Below are 17,807 nucleotides of genomic sequence, written 5' to 3' on the forward strand. Positions count from 1 at the left end.
ATAGAGGGGGAGAGAGAGGGAGGGAAGGAGGGGTGGAGGGAGTATGTCTAGTTGGTCTCCCCAACTGCCCAGATAAAGGGAGGCACAGAGAGATAAGGGACCTGCTTGTGGTCACAAGGCTCTAGAGGTCAGTTATTCACAGCTTCAGACTCAGCCACAGTTAAATTACCTAGAGAGGCTTTCTTTTGAAATGCGGAATTCATTTGAAATTGCTGTGCTGGTCCTTCAAGGGTGGGTTCCTTCCAGCCCTGGGCTTCTGTCTTGGAAAAGCTAACCTGGGGGAAGAGCGCTTCAGCTTGCCAGCCCCTCCTGTACTAACAGCTCACCTAACCAGCCTAGAAAAGCCAAAAGGATTTGTCTCTGAGCAGGGGCGTGGATGACAGAGCATGGACTGCAAGTGAGCTCCTCCTTGGCCAAGAGAAGAGAATCAACAGATGAAATGCCAGCACTTAGCTCCAAAGATTTATCCCTGATCTCAGGAGTGGGGCCTCTCAACTCAGCATCCCAAGATTAAGGAAAAGCCTTCCAGGGGAACCAGGGTCCAGGTTAAGCAGCAGATCCGCAGGTTTGCCCGGGAGGAGGATCGTTGCCAGGTCACTATGTTCCCCCGAGACTCCTGGAGAAAGCTAAGCCAAAGACGCAGGGTGAGAGCATAAACAAATGCTTAATATGGTCTCTTGCCATCTCCTGAGAGACAGGGACCTGAAATGCCCTGGGAGAGGGGGTGGATGGCACCCATGGGCCCAGCAACCACGAACCACAACAACCTACCTGTCTGACAAGGGCCAGCTGCAGGGAGACATAGAGAATGATCTGATGGTCATCGGGGGCCAGGCTCTCAGCTCTGTACGAGAAGAACAGAACATATCGATCAGTTCAGAAGTATGTAGGAAATGTCTCCTACCTACTTAGTTCAGTTCTAGGCACGGTAAGGCAGCTGCCTGGTCCCTGCCCTCAGAGAGTTCACAATCCACTGCAGAAGGCATGAAGCAAAGAAAGCAAAACCCAAGAGAGAATGTGAACAATTAAGTGCAGAGTGGACACTGCCTGCTTGGATATGCATGCAGCAGGGTTTGTGAGAAGGGCCATGAGACTGGGCTGGGGACTTGGGAAGGGGTGGGCTGTGAGAAGGGCCATCAGACTGAGCTGGGGACTTGGGAAGGGCTGGGCTGTGAGAAGGGCCATCAGACTGGGCTGGGGACTAGGGAAGGGGTGGGTCCTCAAGGTCAGAGGCTGCAGGGCTCTGAGCTGGGTCCCTCAGTCCTCCTAACAGAAGACAAGTTGAACTCCATCCATCTCCACCCCCTCCCCAGTCCAGGCCCTGCTCGCTGAGCTGCCTGCTAGCCTCCCCACCTCCCTCCTTGCAGAAGGAGAGCCCAGAGCCAGGTTCCTCCGAAGAGCAGATGTTTCCAACTTGGTTCAGGCTAGGGGCCAGGGAATGAGGAAGCCGGCACCTGTGCCTTCAAGTGCCCAGCAAGCCCAGCTGCAGGAGGGGGATTATAAGCAATGGAAAAAACCCATCCCAGGAAGCTGAGAGGGGGCGGACAGAACAGATTACTGACCTCAGGGACAGTTCCCTGACCCTTTCTGATCTCCAGCTGGGCTGCTGGGGACAGGAACATTTCTGTCAGCCTGGGATGGACTGAGGAGTCAGGGATAACAGGGAGGATAAGTGGCTATTTGCTTGGTCCCTGGGTGGCTTGTTCCAAGTACAACAGCAGAACAAAACTGCCTACAAGCCCAACCTTCCCAATAGCATGAAGGAGGGCTTGGGACCTGTCACCAGATCCCAGGATCTGATGGGGAGGGGAGCAAACAGGAGACAGAATGAAAGGGATGAGAAAAGTGGTGTGTGTGGAGAAGAGATGATAGTAAGGGGCAAAAGAGAGAGAGGAAGGAGGAGGAGGACATATAGAGGGCAATGGGATCACAGCTTTAGGGCCTGAAGGAACCCAACAGATCTAGTTCAACCCTATGATTCTACAGACCAGGAAACTGAGGCCCAGAGGCACTGACTTGGCCAAGGTCACACACACTACCAGAGAGCAAGGTCAGACTGCAGTTCTCTGGCGCCCAACCCAGACTTACTCAGTCCTTACTACACCCCAGGAGGAGGCAGGTGGAGAAGACATTATCATCTCCACTTTATAAATAAGGAACCTGAGGCCCAGAGGGGTGAGGTGAATTTCCCAAGGTTACCCAGCTACTTAGTGGCAGATCCAGAACTCGGTTCCCCTGACTCCCAAGTCCAACACTCTCCCCACTGCACCAGCCTGCCACCCTCATGTTCTATTTCCCATCCACTAAGGCTGTGCCTGGGCTCCCCTCCCCACCAAAGGAAGGACCCAAACCCAGAGCTTCCCCCCTGGAAGGGAACAAGGCCAGAGGCCAAACTCCATGAGATAGCATTGAAGACAGAAGGGCTGCCATGAAGCAATCCTGAGCCAAGCAGCCCTGGGCAACCTGTCAAAGCCCCAAATCACCATCTGGGTGGGGCCGGGCCAGCCTATCTCCTCATCTCCTCCTCCTCCTCCTCCTCAGTCCACAAGGCAGTGGAGACTCCTGCCTGACAGGTCTCTTCTGTGTCCCCTGAACAAGCCCTGCTTGTCCCCACCTCGGATCTTCCTCTTCCCTGCAAAGTTCTCCCCACCCTCTTCCTCTCCATCCTTCAAAGCCCAGGCTCCCCTTCTGCCTCTCCTTAAACCTCTCCCAGCCTGGGATGTCTGGACCACTCAGGGGCTTATGTTTAATGAAATAAGAGCCATTTGTGTGTCTCCCATGGGCTCTGCTGGAGCCCAGGCTAAAGAATCAAGGTGGTAAAGAAAGAAGGGAGGAGACAGGAAAAGTGAAAGGGGAAGGGAGGGAATTTTAACAATTATTCCTCTCACCACAGCCCTGCTGCCTGCAAAGGAGGACAGATCATCTGGCTGCATCCTCCCTCTGACCCTGGGCTGCTAAGGCAGCACTTCAGGGGCAGCGGCAGGAGGGAGATGGCTGCATTAGCACCCACGTGCCTCCCGGGCTGCCCAGGATTGACAAGCTGGACATCAGAAACAGAAACGTGGCAGCGGTATTGTCTGATTCATGGGTCACAGTGTCCACTTTCTCTTCTTCCTAAGATTCCCCCACACCCACCAAGCTTTCCAAGATTGTGGGACTGTATCTGCACCACTCTGTGGCCCAGACTGGTCTGTTTAAGAATGTGTGCTGTCAGCATTAAGAGTCTGGGGCCAGGGGCAGCTAGGTGGCACAGTGAGTAGAGCACCAGCTCTGGAGTCAGGAGGACCTGAGTTCAAATGCGGCCTCAGACACTTGACACATGTACTAGCTGTGTGACCTTGGGCAAGTCACTTAACTCCAACTGCCCTGCCGAAAGGGAAAAAAAAGTCCGGGGCCAAAAAGATGCCTAGTCACAAATGAACTGTGTGACGTTGAGCAAATCATTTTACTGAGTGCCTCAGTCTTCCCAACTGTAAAATGATGAGATAATACTTGCCCAACATAACTCATAGCAGCACCATGAGGATCAGATAAGGGCTCTGAAAAGGTACAAAGTCCTCCCTTCCCTTTGTTGAGCCGGGAACTATGGGTGGGAAGCAGTACATACACTGTCCTACTTTCCTGAACTGCCTTTTATCTTTTTAACTCTTTATTGTAAGGGATGACTCAAAGGGTTGTGGATGGGAAGAGATATATTTGGAAATGATGATAATAAAAAAAAAAGACAGAATGAAAAAAAAAATTAAAAGAAAAGGGTCTTGAACAATTTTTTTTTAAAGGATGAAGGGCTCTACCAACATAAGGGATGACTAGTGATGAAAAAGCAAATCTAGGGCAGTGGTTCTCGAACTCTTTGGTCTCAGGACCCTTTCACACTCTTAAAAATTATTGAGGACCCTAAAGAGCTTTTGTTTACGTGAGTTATATCTATTGATATTAACTGAATTAGAAATTAAAATGTTTCAGCATTATTATGAAAAGTGTTTTGGCCTCACAGATCTTAGCATTTCTTGACCACACCTTTGGAACCACTGGTCTAGGAGAACATTTGTAAAGTGTTGGCACAGCGCCTGCACACAGTCGGTGCTTAATTAATGTCTGTTTCTTCCTCTCCCTCCCTCCTCCCTTACCTCAGGACTCCTTACCTCTCTAGTGTCTCAAGGGCTTTCTTGTTCAATTCATCTCGTGTGGATTTCAGTGTTGCTATAGGAGAGAAGCATGGAATAAAACCATGAGGACCCCCCTCCAGGCCTGCGGAATCAGCCCATTCCCATCCCATGTGGCCATCTAGCATGGAACACAACCAGAGTTCTTTTAGGGCCTGGCAATCTCATTCAGGAGGGCTAAGAACCACCAAGACATTAGCAAGAATAACATGCCGCCTCCAACTCCTCCATTCCTGCTGGAGAATTCCATCCCTAGGGGCTTCTTAATGAGACCGAAAGGAACAACTGGGATGCTGTTCCCCACTTCCCTCCCACTCCAACCCTATCCCACCGTGCTTCCTGGTGGTCTGCTCCAGCTAGTCCAACCTTATCCACCTTTCAAGTCCAGCTCAAGTCTCCCCACTGCAACGTCTTCCCTGACTACTTAGTCCATGCTGAGCTCTCCCTCCTCTCAACCCTTACGATAAGAATCGGACGATGCCCAGAGATGCTAAGTGGCTTGCCCAGGGTCATGCGACTAACAAGCATCTGGGGCAGACTTTGAACCTGGGTTCTTCTTAACTTAAGTCCAGTATATCACCACACCGTCTCCAACTGAGATTCAACCCTTAAACATATTCTATCCTGAACTGTTCTCACTATATCCAGTTCTGTCTTATCTGGCCAGATCGACTCTGTTCTTTCTCTTGTTTCCCTGTCTGTGCCCCCTGTGCCAGGTATGGGGTTGGGTACACAAAGGGGGTTCGGCCTCCTCCTTTGCTGTGCCTCGCACATCTCTCGATCTATGCATTTGTCATGGGCTTTCCTCCATGCGTAGTTCAGTGCCTGGCACACAGCAGACACTTCAGAAACCCTTGTTCCCCCTCCCCCAGCTCCCACCCCCCACCTTGTATCTCTACAGCTTAGCTCAGTGCCTGGCATCTAGTAGGTGCTTAATGCTTATTGACTTGGCTCGGTTTTTATTAATTGTTCAGGCAGAGAGTATTTCACTCCAGCTACAACCTGGCCAGGGAAAGAGCTGAGTCCTAGAGAAAGAAGAGCCAAAGAAAATGAACCCGCAACCCCCCAAATCCTGGGGTTAATGTTAGGAAGCTGGGGGCTCCAAACTGGGACCTTTCATAGATGGGGGTGAAGGATTCCTAAAAAGTTAAATGTAAAGTGAATAGAAATCAAATCTTACTTAAAATGCATTAGGGAAGCTTGTTATCTAAAGGGATTTGTCTCTGAATCCCATCAAACATATCTTTTTTGGTAAAATGAATAATCTCCTCATCATTGGATTCAGTGGCCAAAGGGCCCTTCTATCATAATTTGTTAACTGAAATGGTCTAACAAATGGAGTTTGTGTAAAGCAAGGTTCACCTGCGTACTGACCCACAGGGATGACTACCGAAGAAATGATCGCCCTTTAACAAGAACTAGGACAGCCTAGCATGGTGCTAGGTGCTATGTTCTCTTCTTTCCATCTTTATCCGTTACAGGGAGGTGTAGTACTGATCTAACAGAGAGCAAAAAAGATACTGACCCTGAACGGATGAGACAGTGAAGGTGGAAGTCACTGGGATCCTATTAGCGCCCTCCGAGTCAACCCCGGGAGGATACAAAAAGGAGGGGAGATTTCTGGAGCTACCTTAATGATACTAAGGAAGCCAGCTTGAGGGGACTGGGGAAAGAAGGAATCTCTAAGCTTACAATGCAGAAGACGAGGTATTGGGTCAATCAACCAACTAACAAGTGCAAAGAACCCTGGACTGGGAGTTGAGAGACCAGATCCAACTTCCAGCCTTGCCAGGAACTAGGTGAGTCCTCAGAAACCAGGCCACTCATTCCTTGTCAGGCCAGAGCCCCAAGAGAGAGCGGAGATTCTGCCATCACCTGCTCACTTACCATCTGTTGCCTGGAGACTGTAGGTGAGACCCAGTGCCAGATAACCTTTGGGGAGGAACTCCCCGGCTTTGTCCTGTAGGTTGATGACCATCATGGCAAACTGTTCTGCCTCCTCCAGCTGCCAAGAGGAAAAACAAAGGTCTCTGGGTAAGTTGCACTCTGGGCGCCAAATAAAATTTAAGAAAGGAAAGTGGTCAGGCCATTCATGTTAGCTTCAAATGCTACTCCTGACAAACTGAGCTCAATTGGAGGGGAAGAAAGAGGCAAGTTAATCTAGTATACCGAAAGAGCAAAAATCATCTGTTTTTGGCTACAAGATACAGGCAAATGGACACGCATCACGGATGTGTGCATCCTCTCACAGTTACTGATCGTTCTGAGCTTAGCCTCACCTGCCCCTCAGCCCCAAGCCACTGGCTCAAACACCTCACTGATCTCTGTGAATGATTCACTGAAAACCCAGAGTCACAGATTCAGGGCAGAAGACACCTTTGGAGATCAAGTCTAATCCTCCTCATTTTACAGAAGAGGACCAGGGTCACACAGCTAATAAAAAGCTGGTGGGATCTGAACCTGGGTCTGGCGTATTAGAGTCATGCAGAGAAATATGCTAAGAGATCCTGAAGACCTTCAAGGGGTGGGAAGAGCCAGGTAGGAACAATGGGATGAGGCTCCGAGGAAGAGCAAGACTTGAGGTAAGGCATTCAAGCAGGTGGCTTGAAGGAAATGAGCGACCAGAGGTGAGTGTGACGGCCGGCGAACGACTTTTCCATGGCCCACGTGAAAAGAGGCCTTGACGGGGGTCCCCATGATGGCCTTTTCAAGCAGGATCTACTGTGTTGGATGGAGGATCAGAGAACAGGAGATAATAGTCAAGAGGTCGGAGACTTTAGGACCACACTTTACCCAAGCAGGACAGCCCACCTATTATGGAGGACCTGAGACAAGCAAGGGACCCAGAGGATTACAGGATTTAGAGCTGGATGGGCCTTCAGAGAACTACTAATCCTGCCTCCTTGTCTTAAAAAGGAGGAAACTTGGGCCCAGAGAGGGGACATTGCCTTTCCATTCATCCCATAAGTAACAGAGTAAGGATTTGAACCTAGTTTTGTCCCAATGGTTCTCTCTGCTCCAGGACACTAAAGAGAGGAGTCCAGCTGGGCCCCTCTGGCCAAGAAGAGCACAACATTACTGAGCAGTCACCCTGATCAAGTTCTTCAAGGCTAGGGCCAAATGAGACAGCCAGAAGTGTTCATGAGGCATGTTCACAAGATGTGATAGGACCCCTCTCTACCACAGTTCTCCCCTTCCCCTACAACATCATGGGCTAAGTGAGTTTCCCTGAAACTCCACAAAGTGGTCTCCAGAAGTGGGTGTCACCAATAACTGCCCACCCAGAATGGCATCAGGCTCAGGGCCTTTCCCCCTTCCAGGGAACAGCTTTATCACCTTTCAGGAAAAAACTAGCCTAATCCATGCTGTGAGAGAGGGGACTACTGTGGCTGATAATGGTCCTAGCATGCCTGGCAAAGCTAGAAATCCCAGGGCCTCTGGGAACCCTCCTCCAAGTGTCAAGTTTGTCTGGTACCTGGCTGCTCATCTGACATGTTTTGTCTGTGGAACTTCCTTCTCTTCATATCCTTTGTTCCCAATTCCCCCAGGAAAAGATCAGGATGAGAAAAGACTGCAAAGGAGGGAAAAGAGAGGGCCTGGACAGCAAGCAGGGAGGCTGGAGATCTGGGACACAATAATCTCTCGTTAGGCCCCAGTAACCTCTTCAGAGTGGGCCAGGCAGCACATGGGGACAGAGAGCTCTTTGTCCAGGGGAAAATGGCCTGGGGTTGTTTTTCTCCTGGGAGCCGGAGAGACTGTTCCAGATGGAAGAGGAGAGAGTACAAACATATGACGCTCACGTATCTGGCATGCTCCCAAGGAATCACCCACGATATGGGTGACTGTCACATACAAGCCACGTCTCTCAAGTACATCAGGCAGAATACAGGACCCCTGCCTTTCTCTCATCTCCTCCTCCATACTCTGTACAGCCATCGATGCATTAACCCACTCATGCATTCACCTTCTCAGTCCTCAGCTTCCCAAAGGCAGGGGATGCTGTCCACCCAACCACACCCCCCTGCTGCTGGAGCAGGTCTGTGTCTGTCACTGGAGCTGCCTCCGAAGCTTTCAAAAGCCAAACGAGACTGATTCTGCCTGAAATACCTATGCTGTACCCCCCATTCAAGAGGGGGCTTACACCCCACTTCAAAGTGACCCCAACATGTGTACTGTCTAAAGAGGTTATGGATGTGCTGAAGCAACTAGGCAGCCTAGTGTACTAAGACTTGGAGCTAGGAAGACCCGAGTTCAAGTCTCTCCTCAGACAGTTACTAATTGTGTGACCCTGAGCTCCCATGAGGTGTTTAACCTCAGAAACAGCTAACACAGGGAAAATGAGGATAATGATAGCACTGACTTCCCAGATCTGTCATGAGGATCCAATGAGCTATGCGAAGTGCTTTGTGAGCCTTAAAGTACTAGATAACTACATTTTATGATTATCATTATCATTATTTTATAGCAAAGCCCCACCAGAACAAAGAAGCCTGCCTTCACCAGGGCCAGCATCCAAAGACACAAACGGCTTTTTACTCTTTGATTTGTAGCAAGGGGGAGAAGCCGGTGTAGAACCCTTTAATTCTCAGACCAATCCTAAGACAGCTATTAGATAGGCCCAGGACGGGGTCAGTAATTCACAAAGGACACTCAAAGGCCACCATAGAGGCCATGCACACAGCACAGAAAGGGACTGTACTTCCCTAGTAGAGATGGAGGCAATTCAGGCTGTCGCCATGGCTATAGGCCCTGCAGACTCCTAACTCAGCCTCCCACTCCATCCCATCCCACAGGTAGAACCGGGGCATCCACAGGGGGTTCAGGACCTATACACCACAGGAGAGCTTCCATCCGTAGGCAGTCTTTTAAGGTTTTCAAGGAGATTTATTTTGATTATCACAACAAATACTAGCACTTGCCTGAGAATTAGGTGCTATTATGACCCCTGCTTTACACATGAGGAAACTGAGGACTAGACCTTTCGCTGTTTTAGATTAGACCTCTGTTCAAGGTCACAAAGGTGAACGCCTGAGATGGGATTCAAACGAAGGTCTCCCTGCCTCTAAGTGCAGTGCCTCGTCTACCAGGCCAAGTTGCCCCTCACTGTCCAGACCTGGGGCTACCACAGAGGCAGGAGAGGACCTGCAACACTTCACAGGATCCCAAGATCTACAATTTAAAAGGGCCCTGAAAGATCATCTACTCCAATCCCCTTGTGTTACAAATATGGAAACTGAGGCTCAGTGCAGAAAAGTGACATTCCACATTCACAGGCAGCAAACAGCAGAGCTGGGATTTGAAATCGGGCTTTGTGACTACCCATCCAGTTCTCTTTTTGTCATACCAGACTGCCTCTCATCCCTCCTTACCCTAGGGACCACGATATGGAGGCACCCACTCAGTTGTTACAGGGCCACCATGAATGTGGAGGCATCCGTGCTGCTACCATGGGACAGTCCACCGGCTGAAAAACCCAAATGGGACTGGAGAGAGGGAAATTATCATAAATGACAACGACCAAGAGAACATGACAAGGATTCTTTGGCTTCAGGTCACTGACAGACCTAATTTAACCTTTCGTTGTCTGAATTTTGGCTGCCCAGCAACGTGTCTCCCAAATTATTTCTATACAATCAGTTTCATGGAAGAGACGGGACTAGGGGCGTGGCAGAGCAGAGAGAGGTGGCAGCATTGGCTAAGGGCATCGCAGTACTGGGCACAGCATCTCTTCTCCCTTCACATCTTTATGGAAACCATTTAGCAAAATCAGTGTGCCAGCATCACATCTACCCTTCACCTCTGCCCATACGCACCAAAATATTTATAGCAGCACCACTGTGTAGTTATGTGCAGCTTTGTAACAAGAACTAGAAATAAAGCGGATGCCCACAGACTGGGGAAGGCCTACACAAACGTAATGGAGTATGACTGAGAAATCCTACGTGTGACGATGACAGAGAAGTCTAGGAAGATTCAGACACAGAGGGCAGTAAGCAGCACCAGGGAAAGAACATGCACGACAGTGACAACAGAAGGGAATGCTGCCAAGTCACAAGAACAGGCAGCCCAAAGGAGAGACAGGAGGAGACACCACCACCACCCCACTCCTTTCCTCTGCAGAGGTGGGAGATGCACAGGAGTGGAACACCGCACATATCTTGAAGGATTGTTTTCCTCATCTTTTTCCTTTTCTTTTCAAAAATGTTATTTGTTATATGGGAAGGCTCTCTGGAAAGAGAAAAGGGAAAATGGGAGAAATCCTGGTGACGTCAGCAATAAAAGATTTCAATAAAAAATTAATTAAAAAAAAAAGGAAAAAACCACCCCTGGATCTCAAAGCACCCTTGGGTGTACCTTAATTATACTAATAAACTCATACAACAACACTTAAAAGCAGAATTTGAACCCAGGTCTCTAACTCCCAAATCCTGTGCTTACTCATCACACAGTGTAACCGCCTTCTATCAGTCATGACATGTGTGAGGGATGATTTTCCCTGTTTTGCAGGAGGAAGGAAGCCTGGGGAATAGAAGCAGCCACCTTGAGGTAACATGGGCGATGGGAGGTCACAGGCAGTGCAGTGAGAACCCAGATCTCCTTATTCTCCAGTTAGGGGTCTGTCCACGTCTAACAAAGCCTGGTCAAGGCGACTTGTCCTACCTGGCAGGGATGTCATGTGACTATCCTGTCTGCTCTCCCGTGTCAAAGGACAAGCACAAGTAACACACGAGTTACGAAATGCAATCTCGAGCATGATTTCCTCGGCTGGGTCTCCATGCCATGCCGAGGAACCATATGGAAAAGCGTGCCCTTGCGAGGAAATCCTCCTTGTGGCACAGAGCCCCAATCCCACTTTCTCTTGAGGTGAGATCAAGGCATTAACTTGACGCCGTCACAACTAGGTTGGTAGCATTAACTCCTACCCTGATAAATAATGACGACAGTAATATCAGACACGGATGAAGACTGGTTATTTATTCCTAGTTTTCAACATTCACTTCCATAAGATTTCAAGTTCTCAATTCTCCCCCTCCCCCAAGATGGCTTGTCATCTGATGCAGGCCCTACACATACATTCATAGTAAAACTATTTTCACGTTAGTCATGTTGTAAAGAAGAATTAGAACCACTGGGAGAAACCACGAGAAAGAACATCATAATGACAATAAAAAAAAAAAGTAGCCATCACTATGGAACCTTCTGAAGTACTTTTCTATAGTTTGCTTCAAAATCACTTTCATTTCCGAACATAACCCTTCTCTACCGAGAAAGCTAAAACTATCTGTCGACACATCTGATAGTGCAGACGATATTTAACCCAGATAGTTCTACATCTCTGTAATAAAAGGTAAGGACAACTCTTTCCATCTCTTCTTTCTTGTTATCATTACACTGCTTTGGTTTGGTTTTGTTCTTGGTGTTTATACAAGGGGTGTCAAACTCAAATACAAATGGGGGCCACTAAAACAAATGGAGTCTGGAAGAATTGGGCATGACTGAAAAATGACTCAACAACAACAAACTATACATGAGAGTCCCTGTGGACCACATATTGACTTAGAAAACTACATATTAATATTACCTATGTTCCATTATATTTTTATTTTAAAAAATATTTCCCAATTACATTTTAATTTTGTTCCGGCCATACTCAGGAGTGTTTCAGGCACAGCGCACCTCTGGTCTACGCCATCATAGTCAGCGTATATGTTGCTTTCCTGATACTGCACACTTTACTTTGCATCGGTTCATCAAAAGCACCCTATGCTTCTGATTTATTCATAATCATTATTTCTTATGAAACAGTAAACATTCCATTTAAAGTCTGAAAAAGGACTTTAACCTGGATTATCCCCTCTGAGCCTCACAATAATCTGCTGAAGTAGCTAACACAGGTATGGGACCTGCCTGAAAGGCCAGATGGGTGCCCAGGGCTTCCTGAGGCTAAGTACACCCTCCCATCTCCTAGGCCATACTGCTTTTCTGTCCACTTCACCAGGGACTGGAAGACCTGTGTGTTAGTAGGTAGAGACGAATTCTGCCATCGCCTGTCTCCTCTGCCAGGCCCCGGCTAGAGATCACCCTTATTTACAGATGAGGAAATATGCCCTACGAGGTCAGATGTCTCGCCTAAGATCACATTAAGTAGCAAGTGATGGAGCAGAAGAAATATGAACCCAAGCTCTCCCCCTCTAGTTCTAGTGTTCCTTCCACAGCTCCATGGATGTTTTCAATACCATGCTGCCTCCACTGAACCTAAGACTGGTGTCCCTTGATGTACCATTCATGCTGGAATGCTGGGAAGGGCTGCTGGCATTGGTCAGAGAAGAATCAGCCAATCAATTCATCTTTCCTAAGTGCCTGTATGCCCAGTCCTGCCAGGCACTGAGAGGGATAAAACTAAGTGCTATGAATAATTGTACGGTCATCAGCTAATATTTATATAGGACAGTAAGGTTTACAAGCGGCAGCAAGGTGGCCCAGTGGATACAGCACCAGATCTGGAGTTAGGAAGGCTCACCTTCCTGATTTCAAATCTGACCTTAGATACCTACTAGTTGTGTGACCCTGGGCAAGTCACTTAACCCTGTTTGCCTCAGTTTCCTCATCTGTCAAATGAGCTGGAGAAGGAAATGGCAAACCACTCCGGTATCTCTGCCCAGAAAACCTCAAATGGGACCATGGAGAGCTGCACATGACTGAAACAACTCAACAACAGCAAGGCTTACAAAGCATTTTTACCTCCATCATCTCGCTGGATCCTCAGACTTGTCCCCTAGGACCCGGGCTCTGATAGCTGAGGATCACTTCTGGCTTTCTCCAAACACCATCCCCTCCCCCCTTCCAGCTCCCCTCCCGTATTAGAAAGCAAACTCCTAGAGGCAAGGACTGTCTTGCTTGCTTACATTTGCCTCCCTTGCCCTCAGGACAGGGCCTGGCACACAGATGGGAGGTACCACAAGTATTTTTATCCAAATTTTACAGATGAGGAACTTGAGGAAATGCCAGATTTGGAAGAATGGAAAGAATGCCAGATTAAGAGTCAGAGCAAAGAGGGCATCAAGCCCAGCTGTGCTTCCCACTACCTTACCTTGGGCAAATCATTTTACCTTCCTGGACCTGTTTTCTGATCTGGAAAATGAAGGGGCTGGACATTAAACCATACATAAGGATCCCTGCAGGGGCACACTGACTTAGAAAATCACCTATTGACATTATCTGCTTTACTGCATTTTTCTCTATTTTATTAGCTAGCTACCAATTACATTTTCATCTGGTTGGGCCATTTTCAGGAGTCCTATGGGGCAGTAGCTCTGCTCCAGGCAACATTCTAAGATTCTAAGTTGCAGATGTGCCAACCTGCCACCAGTGGAGGGAGTTTCCTCACATGGGAGTTCCTTATACTAATAAAACCACAAGTCTGGCCTTTGGATGGAAGCAAGGGCTGGTAACAGTGGGGAACAATACAAAAGTATCACCTACCTAGTCCACTAGGAATAGTATCAGGGGCACTAAAGCTCAAATTAATCAAAAACTGGTGTACAAAGCTAAGGAGAACAAACAAAGGGACTTTAAGGCTATATTGGGGGAAAGAGGAAGATCAAAGAATGGAGAGAGCCACTGCCGGGCAAGCAACAACGTGGAGAAGACAAAGTTGGCATATTTATTGTCTTGCTTCGGTACCCAGGGACGGTACCCAAAGTAAGTAAGGAGCCAGTAAGAAAGCACATCACTGCCCCAGATGTCCTTGGGTCCACTCGCCCAAATGAGCTACAGCCATCCCTGGGTCCTAGAAAGACTAGAGGACTGGACTGCTGAGCCACTCTGAGCCAGGGGCATCTGAGAGAACAGGCTGGGCAGGAAGGCTACACAGCACATTTTTAAAAGAAGAAGATAAAGAGTCTGAAGGTTACAGGCTGGTGAGCTAGACTTCAATTCCTGGGAAAGTCTAGAAAGTATCCTTAAAGAAATGGTGAGCAGCCTCCTAGAAAACAAAGCAGGGAAGACAAAGAGCTAGCTAGCGTGGATTAACCAGAAGGAGGTCCTGCCCGGCTGACTTGGTTTCCTTTTTTGATGAGGCTGTTAAACTGGAAAGATCAGAGGAGTGTTGTCTGTCGGTCAACAGCATCGAACTCCACTACAAAAAGGGAGGTGCGGCAGGCCCCAGTGTGGGGTGCCTCTGGTCTTGACAGACTCTTCCTGGACTTTGATGGGCTGGCTGATAATATTATTAAATGGAAGCAAGACTTTTAACAATTACTCACAGTTGTCAATGTCAACTTGGCTGGACGTCTCCAGCATAGTTAGTGCCCAGGAATCCATGCTTGGTTCTGTGCTAGCCCAAGACTGGCTACCCCATCACACCGTTGACTTCTAGGGAGCTTGCGGGCCACTGAACCCCCCCAGATCTTTTATTTTTTTCCAGCTATGTCCCCCTCATCTCGTACTTGTAAAGCTAATTTGTTGGACACAAGTGTAAGACTTTATATTTATCCCTACTAGGTTTCATCTTATTAAATTCATCTCAGCATTCTAGTAGGTCAAGATCTTGTTGGATCTAGACAAGTGGTATATTAGCTCTCCTCTCATGTGCAGAGTGGTGAAGCATTCCTCCAATACCCACTATCCAAGTAACTGATGAAAATAGAAGCTAGCACAAAGTCTAGTGAGGCATAGCTTCCGAGAGTAAGGAGGTGACAGCGCTGCTGTATTCTGCCACGGTCAGATCACACGGGAGCATTACATTCAATTCTGAAGACTGCTGAAGGGCCTCTAGATCATGTTATGGAAGGATCAGTTGAAGGAAATGCAGATTTTTAATGTGGAAAAAAGATGACTCAAGAGAGAATGTGATAGCCATCTTTGTTCTGGTGCTGTCATGGAGGAGTGGGATTGGAATCGTTCAGTTTGGCCCTAAAGGGCAGAACCCTTGTTCTGTGATGGGTGGGAGATGCAAAGAGGCAGCTTGACATCAGCAATCAAGAGCTGTGAGGAGGGAGAATGGGTCATCTAGAAAGGTGGTAGGATTCTTCTTCTTGGAGGTCCCCAAGCAGAAGCCAGACGGCTATTTATTGGGACGGGGGGGGGGGGGGCAGGAATTCCTTTTCAGGTGTGAGGAAGACTAAATGGTTGCTGGGGTCCCTTCCAGTTCTCTGTTTCTGTGTTTCTTGGAGATCAATGGGAGCTGAAATAGGGAAGGTTTCATGGAAGAAGACAGCCTGGGGCTGGGTAGGAGGTGGACAGGAGACATTCCAAGCACTGGGCAAACAACTCTTATCTCTGTTCTTTTAATAACCCCGGAAAGGGATGGACTAGATGGCCAGAGAATTCCCTTCTAACTGAAATTTTAAGCCACTGATGCCATGATAAAAGTCTAAATGCTAAGGCTATGGTTTTAACCTGGCACTCAAGCGTCTTAAAAGGCTGGTACTTTTGGATCCTTATCTTATATTACTCCTTATAACAAGCCAAAATGAATAATTACTGTCTCTCATGATATTGTGAAGAGAGCGGCCTTGGGAGTTGGAGGATGTGGGTGTGAATCCCCCAACTCTGCCACTTACTGTTAGTGTGAACCTGGGCAAACTGGCCTTTCCTCCTCACTTCTCCACATCCCCAATCACCTGTTAGCATTTCTTGTTTCTGCATTTACACCTGATATTCACCCTCTTCTCTCCAAGCAGCCCTCATCACCTCTCACCCAGACTACTCCAATGGTCTCCCCACACCAAGTCTCTCCCTAGCTCTGATCATTCTCCACTCAGCTGCCAAAGTGGTTTTTCTGAAGTGTAGGTAGGTGTGTGTGACTATGTCACACTCTCCTCCAAATAGGCTCAGGCATCTTCCTATGACCTTCAGGATCCAGCACAAGCTCCTCTGTTGTAACCTGGCCCCGTCTGCGTACCTTTTATACTCTGCCCCTCTCCATGCACTCCACGCTTCAGTTACCCTGGCCCAGGCTGCCTTTCATGCCTGGATCACTCTTGTTCCCTTCCCTTGATTTCCTTCGGCTTTCAGCTCACAGCCCACATTCAGTGAGGACCTTTTTCTGCTTGCTTCCACTGCTAGAACCTTCCATCCACTCTGTGTAGAGAGATCTCATATTTGTTGTTGTTCAGTCATTTCACGTCTGACTCTTCATGGCCCCTCTTTTGAGGTTTTCTTGGCAAAGGTACTGGAATGGTTTGCCATTTCTTTCTCCAGCTCATTTGACAGATGAGGAAACTGAGGCAAACAGGGTTAAGTGACTTGCCCAGGGTCACACAGCTTGTGTCTGAAGCCACATTTGAACTCAGGAAGATGAATCTTCCAGACTTCAGCTAGGTGGTACAGTGGATAGAGTGGACAGGCATCAAGCTGCCCAAATATATCTTGTGTGTAACTAGCTATTTACATGCTGTCTCCTCCACTAGAATGGGAGCTTCTTGAGAGTAGGGACTGTTTTTGTCTTTCTCTGCACAGTCCCTTGCATATAATAAGCACTTAATAAATGCTTTTTGACTAATTAGCTTAATCCATCTGAGTCTGTTTCCCCATCGGCAAAATGAAGTGGTTGGATAGGATCTCTCCCAGCTTGCATTAATGAATGTCTAAGTTTTATTTTGCATGGCAGTTCTGTGGACGGATGTTGCATCTTTCCTTCTAGACTGTCAGCTCTCCAAGGGCATGGGGCATAGCGTCATTTATCTTTGTATCTCTCCCAACGACCTATACACATTAGGCAAATTACAAGTGCTAAAACGAACTTAACTGAGAGAGTAAAAATCCTTGGAGTTCAGTTGTTTGATGACCCACACTGCAACACCCACTCCCAACCCCAACCTCGCAGGTTCCCATGGTCCCTCACTCAGCCACAGAGGGAGACAGAATTGTTTTGGCGTCATTCACTCTTCACAAAGCTAGCTGGCTGCTATCCGGCATTTTGTGGTCTCCTAAGTTATTTCAAATTGATTGTCCTGTGGGCTGTTCCGCTGTCGTCCTAGGCACGGAAGTTTAAGGCGGCTAGCCTATGATTACCATCACCATCTTCCAGACTTTCCTCTCTGCCTCCTCAGACACAGGCACTACTGCCTCTGCAATCTCATGTGCCGACTCCCTAAGTACTCAGGTTAGGCCACCTGACCCCTGCTGATTCAAATGCATCTTGGTTTCAAAGTTATCCTCATTCTGTTTCCTATGCTTCTGATGTTGTCTTTGTATCCCCAGAACCTAGCACAGTGTCTGGCCCACAGTAGGCACTTAATAAATGTTTGCTGATCTTTTGCAAAGAACTGGAAATGGAGAGAATGCCCATCAACTGGGGAAAGGCTAAACTTGTGGTAGATGAATGTACTAGAACACTATAAGAAATGATGAGCAGGAAGATTTCAGAAAAATCTGGAAAAGACTTGCATGAACTGATGCTCAGTGAAGTGAGCAGAACCAGGAGAACACTGTACACAGTAACAGCAGCACTGTGCAATGACCAACTATGACAGACTAAGCTCTTCCCAGCAATACAATGATCTAAGACAATTCCAAAAGACTCATGACGGAAAATGCTATCCATATCCAGAGAAAGAACTACGGAGTCTGAATACAGATCGAAGGATACTACTTTCACTTTTTTTGGTTTGTCTGGTTTTTTTGTGGCTTTTCCCT

The 17,807-nt window shown here is 47.9% G+C and overlaps 1 protein-coding gene across 2 annotated transcripts in view; it reads right to left on the reverse strand.

The window, feature by feature from the left end:
• Positions 1–17,807, reverse strand: part of TTC7A (tetratricopeptide repeat domain 7A) — a 204,427-nt gene that overhangs the window by 79,490 nt on the left and 107,130 nt on the right. For both annotated transcript variants that reach the window (XM_036752040.1, XM_036752041.1), the window contains exons 12-14: positions 6,054–6,171; positions 4,146–4,203; positions 772–844 (exon numbers count right to left, since the gene is read on the reverse strand). In XM_036752040.1, the coding sequence (XP_036607935.1) occupies positions 772–844; positions 4,146–4,203; positions 6,054–6,171 (249 nt within the window). The remainder of the gene's footprint in view (positions 1–771; positions 845–4,145; positions 4,204–6,053; positions 6,172–17,807) is intronic.

This window comes from Trichosurus vulpecula, chromosome 3 (genome assembly GCF_011100635.1).
Source record: "Trichosurus vulpecula isolate mTriVul1 chromosome 3, mTriVul1.pri, whole genome shotgun sequence".
Classification (NCBI taxonomy): Eukaryota; Metazoa; Chordata; class Mammalia; order Diprotodontia; family Phalangeridae; genus Trichosurus; species Trichosurus vulpecula.